The sequence below is a fragment of the Salmo salar genome, chromosome ssa08 (genome assembly GCF_905237065.1).
Source record: "Salmo salar chromosome ssa08, Ssal_v3.1, whole genome shotgun sequence".
Lineage (NCBI taxonomy): Eukaryota > Metazoa > Chordata > Actinopteri > Salmoniformes > Salmonidae > Salmo > Salmo salar.
The window spans coordinates 17,714,300-17,725,980 of NC_059449.1; the positions used below are offsets into that span (position 1 = coordinate 17,714,300).

General features: G+C 38.8%; 1 protein-coding gene across 1 annotated transcript; it reads left to right on the forward strand.

Moving 5' to 3' along the window:
- Positions 1-7,411: 7,411 nt before the first annotated feature.
- Positions 7,412-9,892, forward strand: LOC106610370 (cyclin-dependent kinase 4 inhibitor B). Its single transcript, XM_014209697.2, has 2 exons — positions 7,412-8,132; positions 9,264-9,892. Exons 1-2 carry the CDS (start codon positions 8,004-8,006, stop codon positions 9,513-9,515), a joined length of 381 nt encoding a protein of 126 aa, XP_014065172.1. The 5' UTR covers positions 7,412-8,003; the 3' UTR covers positions 9,516-9,892.
- Positions 9,893-11,681: the final 1,789 nt, after the last annotated feature.

Below are 11,681 nucleotides of genomic sequence, written 5' to 3' on the forward strand. Positions count from 1 at the left end.
TTCATTAGACCAATGAAATTGCCGAACGGGTTAAGGTCAAACAACTTTTTAGTTTACTGTTTAGATTAAATCGAGCGCTCTCAAACTTCCCATCATTCTGATTACGGTAGTCATTTTGTCACCCTCATCATGGCAAAGACACGGAGAAATGCATATGATGCAGCTTTCAAGTTGTAGGCGATTGATCTGGCTGTTGGAAAAGGAAATAGAGCTGCTGCACGGGAGCTTGGTCTTAATGAGTCGATGATAAGACGTTGGAAACAGCAGCGTGAGGAATTGACTCAGTGCAAAAAGACAACTAAAGCTTACTGCTAATTTTTAATTTTTTGTTACAAGCCGTGTTTCGTTAAAGCCTATTTATTTTTGTTACAAGCCGTGTTTCGTTAAAGCCTATTTATTTTTGTTACAAGCCGTGTTTCGTTAAAGCCTATTTATTTTTGTTACAAGCCGTGTTTCGTTAAAGCCTATTTATTTTTGTTACAAGCCATGTTTCGTTAAAGCCTGTGTAAAGTTCATTTGTTTCAATGTACCGGTAGGCACCTGCGGCTTATAGACATGTGCGGCTTATTTATGTTCAAAATAATACTTTTTTTTAAATTCAGTGGGTGCGGCTTATATTCAGGTGCGCTTAATAGTCCGGAAATTACGGTATACAGCTATTCTACTAATCACAGTGTTCTATTAATATCACTTATACAGCTATTCTACTAATCACAGTGTTCTATTAATATCACTTACACAGCTATTCTGCTAATCACAGTGTTCTATTAATATTACTTATACAGATATTCTACTAATCACAGTGTTCTATTAATATCACTTATACAGCTATTCTACTAATCACAGTGTTCTATTAATATCACTTACACAGATATTCTACTAATCACAGTGTTCTATTAATATTACTTATATGGCTATTCTGCTAATCACAGTGTTCTATTAATATTACTTATACAGATATTCTACTAATCACAGTGTTCTATATCACCTCTACAGCTATTCTACTAATCACAGTGTTCTATATCACCTCTACAGCTATTCTACTAATTACAGTGTTCTATATCACCTCTACAGCTATTCTACTAATCACAGTGTTCTATATCACCTCTACAGCTATTCTACTAATCACAGTGTTCTATATCACTTCTACAGCTATTCTACTAATCAGTGTTCTATATCACCTCTACAGCTATTCTACTAATCACAGTGTTCTATATCACCTCTACAGCTATTGAACTAATCACAGTGTTCTATTAATGTAATATTATACCAGACACACTGACTTTGAATAGCAGTCACGGAATTGGTTTGGTTCCCACTGTGTCCCATCAAAGCTCGATAATTTCTGATGTACGTGATCATAGACGAAAGGGGTTCAAGTATGTCTCCATCAAAAGCTCAGGTAGGATGACAGGTAGCCTAGTGGTTAGAGCGTTGGGCCAGTAACATAAAGGTTGCTCGATTGAATCCCCGAGCTGACAAGGTAAAAATCTGTCGTTCTGCCCCTGAACAAGGCAGTTAACCCACTGTTCCTAGGCCGTCATTATAAATAAGAATTTGTTCTTAACTGACTTGACTAGTAAAATAAAGGTTAAATAAAAAACATGATAAAAAAAGGTGACAAACATGTTGCCTGAGTGTGTGTGTTGTTCATTAAAGATATGGGCCTCGGATGTATTTCCCTTTGTGTTCGACATTCAGTGCATAGAGTAGGTCAACAAAGACATCTGGAATGGCCATAGAGTGAATGTGTGATGATGCGTCAACATAGTCAGGATCAATGCAAGGTTAGAGAGATGAATTCCATTCTGGAACAGAACTTATTCTCTGTGTGTCTCACCTCAGACTGACCCATAGTATGTATGCATCATCCACATCAGCCTCCTCATCCACGCACGTATGCACACACACACACACACACACACAAACAAACAAACAAATTATTTGGAGTGGTATAACTGAATTTCCATTGATTCAAAATAGTAACAGTAATCCAAAATATATTAACAGTAATCCAAAGCACCAGACTTTTCTAAACAGAGAACTTTGAGAAGGGGGGTGGAAGCAAACCGGTAAAATATAAATACAAAGAAATGTCTATCGGTTTACTTGTTTATTAGCCAGGAAGTTAGGATTCAGGAATGTTTGTGTGAGCGGAGCTTCTTCCCGTTAACGCTGCTAAAACAGTTTACGTCAGCGATGACTATTCCTAGATAGAAGGGAAGTAGGCTCCTGTTGTCTGTTGCTAGACTTGAATATCTTGCTCTATTGTGGGATTTCTGTATATTTTTACCTTCTTTGATCCAGCCGATGATGCCTCACGTTTGGTCTTTTTCCAACACACTGGCTGTCTCCTGGTCCTATTTTAGGGTTCATTGCCAAGGTCAAGTTTCTCACTCTGTGAACAAGACAGACAAAGCATTCACTGATCTACATAGACCGCTTCCTTTGAGAAAACTTGGTGTCTAACATAATTACTCTATCATAACGTTGCAGACAAGGTTTTTTAAAAACATTTTTTATAAAGACGCAGGTCTCTGAGTTTGGATATTATTTATACTGGCTGCTTCCCCTGACTTAGTTTTGATATGACAGCTGCACACCTAAAAAATCTACAACTCTACTATTAACAATAGTTTAGTCAGCAGAACAGGCCTCTGGGCCAGTGATACAGTACAGTCAGTGACTCACAGTAGAGTTTACCCACAAACACTGTTCAGCATTGTCTTCAACCCAGGAAGAAGGCACTGCGTTGCCGAAACGTTGGTTATGAGGTTTACCCATTAAATTGTTGGAAAAATATATAGTGTCTTTCTTTCTATTCAACATCATCCTCAAACAACATTTGAACAGGTCTCTCTAGCGAAATCGGTTTTTTATCTCAACGAAACAAAACAATAAATTGTCTTTGATACCTCCTTCAATGGAAACATACCTACTGTACTGACATTGTATTCAAGAAACATTTAATGTATGTCTGCTGTTATTTTTTCCCCATGGAAACTAACCCACTGAACAGACTTACAGCATTCCAAAGCCAAGGCGCAAACATGACCCGAGGCTTTATCACCCAGAAATTGGAGTTTGAATGCTCATGTCGTGTCAGAGACCGTCCCTGTGTGCCTGACCCAAGTCATGGTATGTGTTTTCTCCTTTGATGTAATCTGTTCTAACTATAGATAGCAGAGGAGGGTGTGTCTGTGTACTGTAGTTCACAAAGTCTGCTCAGGACACATGACTCAGTCAAACCCTATCTGGCAGAAGTAAATTACACACAGCTGGGAGAGACGTTGAAGTGCTGAAGAGAGCAGCCATGAAGCACACAGGTAAACCCTGTACTGGAAGTTTCACACAAGAGCTAAGAACATGATTATGAATAAACTCGCAAAACTGAAAATGCATTTCAAACCAGATTTGTTTGTGTTAGGCTTGAAATGTATTGAATTACATTGTAACACAATGTTAACACAATGAATGCATTTTCAACACATTTTTTTACGCCTAGGTGAGGACAAGGGAGTCCTGAGGATTAGGGGTGGCAGGTAGCCTAGCGCTTAAGAGCATTGAGCCAGTAACCAAAACGTCAATGGTTCGAATCCCCGAGCTGACTAGGTGAAAGATATGCTGATGTGCCCTTGAGCAAGGCACAAATGTAAAAGGATTAGTCTGTGGATGACTCCTATCAGTCAGGGTGGGCTACAAGCTCCAGAGACTGTAGGAGAAATGAAAACATTGTGAAAGTAGAACTAGGGCACAGTGGCTCCCTCTCATCGGAGCATAGTGAAATACCACACGTTGGTACGGTTAATACGCCAGAAACCAGAGGTTATTAATATCGTCAGTGTGTCTCGTCAGGGTGAGTGGGAGAGCTGGCTGGCTCATACCGTCTCTGCCTGCCTGTAGAAGCATGGGACCCCACAGGGTGGAGGCAAAGCCAAGCATATGCAGTCAGACAAGCATCTCGGACAACACTTCTATTCGACTGAAACAATAACGCACATACTGCACACTCTTACGTGTTTGTTATAGAACTATATTGTGATCAATTCAAACTGAACCCCCCCCCAGAAAACAGAAACTATACCTATTACTGAAACTGAGAACTGAAATCAACTACTAATCCCTTTTCCTGTACAAATGTTCAGAATTCATAAAGATGTGGTTCATGATCTGTCACATATGACTCCATAGGGGTTGATAGACAATTACTCAACATTTAAGGCTCTCGAATGCTCGAGATTATTTTGAAGTGGTAAAGGATGGAAGGGTGTGAAACAGTCAATAGAAAAGGGGCTTTCAAGAAAACAGCCCAGACAAGGTGACATCATTCATCTGGAATCAGAATGGAGGTATTCCCCTTGTTGGCTTGTCTGGGAAGTGTTGGATCATTGGGCAGTAGGCAGCACTAAGATGTTAGGGGAATGTTAGGGGATATTCAGCACAGCCGTGGTTTAAATAGAGTTCAGGACATTGGATTTGCAGTAGGAGGGTTCACATTTTTTACATTTTTTTCATTCATTGCTAAGGCCACCGTGCAAGTCCAAATATTCCTATTCTGGAGGAAGACCAAGACAACCTAGTTATCACTTTAAAAGCAGTTTCTCTCAAACGATTACAGAGTCTTCTATCTAAAGTCCTCCTGTCTAAGCAAATGTGTTAATTTTAGCACTGAGCAGGAGATTTTTCTAACCATGGAGTTCAAAGCCCTCTGATGTCATCATCCTGCATCCAAGCCCCATAGAGAAAAACCGCCGAGTCAGTCAGAGTCCTTTGATGAGGGGCTGGGCCTGTTATTAAAACTGATCTTCAATGTTTAACTGTCTTCAAAGCACATTCCTGACTGTGTAAAAATGTCTGTTGTGTACACTGCTGTAGTTTGGATGTTTACAGTACACGAATGGACTTGACCTATACACTTTATTAGGCCTTATTGTACGGAGGAGTCCTTTTTTAACTCACATGCGACATCAATAGTGAAGGGGGACTTCCAAACCAACTCACCTCCACCCACGCCAAACCTCAATCACGACAGGCCACGAACCCTCAGACTATTAACACAATGGCATTCCACACAGAACACATAATGTACATTTACCCAGACAGACCAGACAACATGGCAGGGAGCGCCTTGACACACGCTTACTCTTCATCATCATTATCATCATCCTCAGTTAAAATAATCTCGCTACCATAGAATCTTCTCAAGATCGAGAGATTCCACTTTGGCCTTAGACAAATAAGAACAAACATTTTCCCTTTTGCTTTTGATTAGCTGCATATGGATTTTATTTATTTAGCGAATGCAAATTCCCTAAGTCAAGTCCTTTAAATTGCTTCCGGTCCTTCTGGAGAACGTGGAATCACACACAATAACAGCCAAAACTTGGTTTTTGCTCTTGCTGCTTCTAAATGAATAAAATAGCATGTACAGTGCCTTCAGAAAGTATTCACACTTCTTGACTTTTTCAACATTTTGTTGTGTTACAAAGTGGGATTCAAATGGATTGATTAAATTGTAATGTTTTTGTCAACAATCTACACAGAATACTCTGTAATGTCAAAGTGGAAGAAAATTTCGAACATATATAAAAAAATGAAAATAAAACCTTAATATATCTTGATCCAATAATTATTCAACCCACTGAGTCAACACACGTTAGAATCACCTTTGGCGGTGATTACAGCTGTGAGTCTTTCTGGGTAATTCTCTAAGACCTTTCCACACCTGGATTGTGCAACATTTGCCCATTATTCTTTACAAAATTCTTCAAGCTCTGTCAAATTGGTTGTTGATCATTGCTGGACAACCATTTTCAGGTCTTGCCATTGATTTTCAAGTACATTTTAGTCAAAACTGCAAGTTGGCCACTCAGGAACATTCACTGTCTTATTGGTAAGCAACTCCAGTGTAGATTTTGCGATTTTGCCTGTGCTTAGCTCTATTCCATCTTATTTATCCTGAAAAACTCCCCAGTCCTTAACGATTGCAAGCCTACCCATAACATGATGCAGCCACCCCTATGCTTTAAAATATGGAGAGTGGTACTCAGTAATGTGTTTTATTGGATTTGTCCCAAATATAACATTTTGTATTCAGGACAAAAAGTGCATTTTTTGCAGTATTACTTCAGTGCCTTGTTGCAAACAGGATGCAGGTTTTTATAAAATTGTATTTCTGTACAGGCTTCCTTCTTCTCGCTCTAGTATTGTAGAGTAACTACAATGTTGTTGATACATCCTCAGTTTTCTATCACAGCCGTTAAGCTCTGTAACTTTTTTAAAGTCACCATTGGCCTCATGGTGAAATCCCTGATTGGATTCCTTCCACTCCAGTTAGTAAGGACGCCTGTATATTTGTAGTGACTGGGTGCATTGATACACCATCCAAAGTGTAATTAATAACTTCACCATGCTTAAAACGATATTCAATGTCTGCTTTTTTTTTTTACCCAACTACCAATAGCTTGCCCCATTGGAAAACCTCCCTGGTCTTTGTGGTAGAATCTGTGTTTGAAATTCACTGCTCGACTGAGGGACCTTACAGATCATTTTATGTGTGGGGTACAGAGATGGGGTAGTCATTCAAAAATCATGTTAAACCCTATATTGCACACAGACTGAGTCCTAACCCTAACTTATTATGTGACTTGTTATGCACATTTTTACTTCTGACCTTATTTAGGCTTGCCATTACAAAGCGGTTGAATACTTATTGACTCAAGACATTTCAACTTTAATTTTTAATTCATTAGCAACATTTTCGAAAAACATAATTCCACGTTGACATTATGGGGTATCATGTGTAGGCCAGTGACAAAAAATCTCTCTGTAACACAACAAAATGTGGAAAAAGTCAAGCATTGTGAATACTTTCTGAAGGCACTGTAAGACCTTTGAAAGCCCACGACCTCCACATCCTGCTTCTTCACCTGCCTAAACGTCTGAGACAACCCATCCAGGCAGCTGATGAAACAGGAGTATTTCTGTCTATATTAAATCCCTTTTGTGGGGAAAAACTCATTCTGATTGGCTGGGCCTTGCTCCCCAGTGGGTGGGACTTGCTCCCCAGTGGGTGGGCCTATGCCCTCCAAGGCCCACCCATGGCTGTGCTCCATTCATGAAATCCATAGATTAGGGCCTAATTTCATTCTTTCAATTGACTGATTTCCTTAGATGAACTGTAACTCAGTAAAAACCTTGAAATAGTTGGGTTAATATTTTCGTTCAGTATATAACGTGCACAATTGCTTTAGCCTACATTATTGAATACACCAATAGGTGCATAGCAAACAGACATGTTCCTCAATAGTATTGACATTGAGACTATAGGTCTACAGGCAGAAAGCAGCTGAGTTCTATGGTGATTGCTGCCTGCTGTGTCATAATGCGGGTGTAACCAGCATTCTGTACTATCGGAGCGTGTAGAGAGGCACACGCTGCAATAACATCAGCCAGAGACGGTGACACATTGTAGCAGTAGATTGCAGCGCATACAGTTCTTTTGTAACAACAAATGTGGCGACATTGTAGCAGCATTGGTTTCATATTGATATTGATTGATTGATATTGAATCAACGCCTTGGTTTTAGACGATTTGACGAAACATTTGTCCCACTGTAAATTCTACAGTCAACAACCTCGCTCTCTTCCTGGTACTGTGTTCTTTAGAGCTCCAAAAGAGCATGCGCGACTGGTTAGCTCTGCTGCAGAATGACGTCAGCAATTCAAAACACAGGCAAGTCCAGACACACTACCGTCTGATCGGTCATACGATGTACGCTTTAATTTATTCTAGCCAACTGACCGAGGATCTTTCTATCGCGTTACATGCGAATGAAGCCTGAAAGAGGAAACGTCAACGACTGTTTTGGCTTTTTTTTGTCTCGAATGAATATAATTTTGCGCGAGATGTCCGGATATTGACATTGTGAAGCTACCTGTCAAAGGAATCCGCGAAGTGCTGGACTGTTATTGACACGAGCCGAGCGGTGTTATCTCTGCTCATGACGATGCCTCTCGAGGATGATCTAGCTTCAGCAGCGGCGACTGGCAACACCGACCGTGTTAAAATTCTATTACGAAGAGGAGTGGACGTCAACGGTGTAAACTGCTTTGGACGGACACCTCTGCAGGTAAGTGTCTCGCGCTACGCTCTCGTCGTCGTGCTCATCGGTGAAGATCGTGTCGTGATTATTGTAAAAGAGAGTAAATGTTCAACGGTGTCATCAATATTTTAACGTTGCAGAGACGGCCCATGACGTTTTAGGTTGAAAACATACACTGTCTTAACAAATTACTAGAATAGCATGTCATACTGTGAAATAATTTGCATTGGAGCTATATTACCTTTGTTATATATTCTATATATTTTAATGTGCTTTATTTTACGTCATAGTTTAGTCTGTTGCGCCTCAGGAACCGAGTGATGGGAATGGTGTGCAATTGCCCGTGGTTTCTATAGGCCTGCCATTAACTTTTATCAAGTCCAAATTGTTACTTCTATTGTTGGAAATATTTCCATGAGTTTGTCTTTCAAATAAACATATAAATAATTCGATATTATACTCTATCAAAATGGTCCATGGCAATACCAATGTAAGCTCTATCCGGGCAATGGAGGATGCATGCAGGTCACCACACCCAACCTTCCAAACTCAAAATTGCTCTCCCAAAAATGGCCAAAGAGATCATGTATATGGATAAATCTTATTTTAAATTATTAATATGTTCAGATTTAATGACTTACTCTAAAAACCAATTTCCTTGGGCTGATATCAAAATGCCATGGCTGACTCTTCCTATCTATATTTGGCCTTAAAACTTTGATGGCCCTACATTTTGATGCTCTTTAGGTTTGCTACAATACGAAAGGTGTGGCTGCAATTAAAATAAGTAAAATCGAAATCATAAGATAAATTGTAGGCCGACTTATACCCTTTAACAATGTTATAGCATCAGTTGGGCCTAATTGCTTTTTTTGTAATTTAGATCCATTATTATATTGTTATTAAATTGTTAAGTGAATAACAGCACCGATATTGTTGGATAATTAAAACACTTTAAGCAATCTGAAACGAAAGCATGCGCTTTTATGGTCTGATAGAACTATAGGCGTACTGTATTATTTTGTGTTATTCAAATGCCCCTCTAAATAACGTATTACACACCATGGCAACATTATTTGCCTCGCAAATATAGGTATATTTATTAAATATTCTAGCAGAAGGTCTGTAAGTAAAATCAACTGGATTTGTATTTCCTAGGTGATGATGATGGGCAGTTCACCAGTGGCGCAGTTGTTACTAATGCAAGGAGCGGATCCCAATATCGCAGACCGACACACTGGGACAACGCCGTTACACGATGCCGCCAGGATGGGCTTTTTGGACACGGTAGAGATCCTTGTCCAATTCCTCGCCGATCCGAATAGCCGGGACAATAGGAACTGCCGGCCAATCGATTTGGCAATAGAAAGTGGACATCATAATGTCGTTGCGTTTCTGCAGGCTTTGTGAAATCAAAGATAAGTTGTATTTATTTGTGTGACGATTTTATTGTATAGAATACGGATGCATTTTCTAGACCCATTCATTTCTCAAATACTTTTTTTCTCGATAAAAAAAATGCTTTATTTATGCCTCTCAAAGAGTATTGCACTTATGCACTTAATCAACGGTTTCTTAATTAGGCTTAAAATGTATAAGTACATGTACAATTTTTGTTTTTAGTGTTAAGTTGTAATTAGGCTATTTGTTGTTTTTTATATTAAATCATGTAATAATCACAGATTGCTTTGGCGTTGCTATAGGAAAATATATACTCTGCAATATTGATAAGGTGAGGAATTTACTGAACCAAAAATAAAAGCACACAGGTATTGATACCTTCAATACTCCCGTTTGAACTTTTGATTGGAGAAATAATTGTTTTTATCAAATTGCATTATATGATGAGTTGATATCTTATTTTTGAATTGAACTCTTCTAAAATAACGAATTATTAGAAATCCAAAAGTAAAAATGTATGTGGGGTATGGATTTGTGTATTTTGATAATAATCCATAATCGTTTATATTAAGACAGTGTTATTGGAAATGGGTCTGGACTTCCTGTATATAAAGCTGATATTTGGATTTTGAATAATTCCGAGAACATTGTTTCATGTCAAACCTAAAGTTGGTCACTTCGATTCTGAATTATTTAAGTAGACCTACCTACTTAAATATGTATGGAACTCAATTTGAAAACCATAAGTTTCGCTACAATGCATCGACATTGAACGAAATGTTTAACTTTTGATGGCAGGAAATAATCTAAATAATGGAAGGATCTAGACCACAATGAATTAGCGTGTCCATTCGTGAGATAAGGTGTGTCCCTTCAGCTCGATAACCAACTATTTACTCATTAATTATTTTTACAACTTAAACATAGCTTTTATTTAGGCCTACTATATTGGAAACATTCTTATTCTGTTGTAACGAATTTTGGATAGGCTGCGAGACCTATTGTGTTTATTTAACGTAGATTACACCCCTCAAACTCAACTCTGGACCTCGAAGCCAGTTCCAAGTTTTTTCATTGTTCCCCTCTAATCAGGGACTGATTTAGTCCTGGGTCACAAGGTGGGATCAATTTATTATCAGGTAGAACAGAAAACCGGCAGGCTCCGGTCCTCGTAGGGTAAGAGTTGAATACCCCTGGCCCTACACAATAGCCAAGTTATTTAAAAATCAATATCATTAAACGTATTTATTTTTCACTGTGGAACAAACACTCACGAGACTGTGTGTGTGTAACTTACTGTACAAGAGGAGATAGCAAAGTGGGCGTCACCTGACAATTCAAATAGTACATTGGGCCTAATAGGCCTACTTTTAGCTTGAATACAAATGTTATTTATTCCGCCATTTTGCTACATTTTATTTGAAAGGTCAATATAAACTAGACCACGGTAATAAAGCAAAAGAAAGCGCTCTCTTTGGGGTCAAAACACACTTGTTTAGTCTATGAGAAGCATAACCAAAGCATGGATGTCGACGTATGACGCCCCGTGCAGTCTCTCTTATCATTTCGCACCAGGCCAGCGGGAAGCCACAAATAACTTTGGAACACTGGTACAAAATGTTGCATGCACGATCAACAAGGCAGGAATGAATGCTTAGAACCCCGTCATTCGTACTCAGGCTAATAACATGATTTCAGTCAATTGGACCGCTGTAACACTAGCAGTCATTACAAAGTATCAAATTTGTCATGAGGATACATTTTAGCAGTGGCATTTTTTTTAATTGGAAACGTTTAGTAGACCAACATGAGGGAGCCAATACAATGATTGGACATTTAAGCAAATTTCACAAGAAGCCTAATAATTAAATGGTAAAATATGCATTTGTGTATTTTGAAAGGAGGCTATAAACCATGTACGCTTCTTGAAGTTTGTCATTTAAAGGTATTTATTTGCTTGCGTTAAGCTGCATCATGTTTACAACCTCTAGTCAGTCTACTTCCTGAACTTCATCTTTCTCCGAGTCAAACGTATTTGAATGGTGACAACTTGTCACTAAAGGTACAGTAGCAAGATGGGAGAATCTTATAAGCATCTGGCATGATGGCACACGCATTTTGCAAAAGTACCTATCATTTCACTTGTAACAGAAGAGTGACATGCAAACATAATGA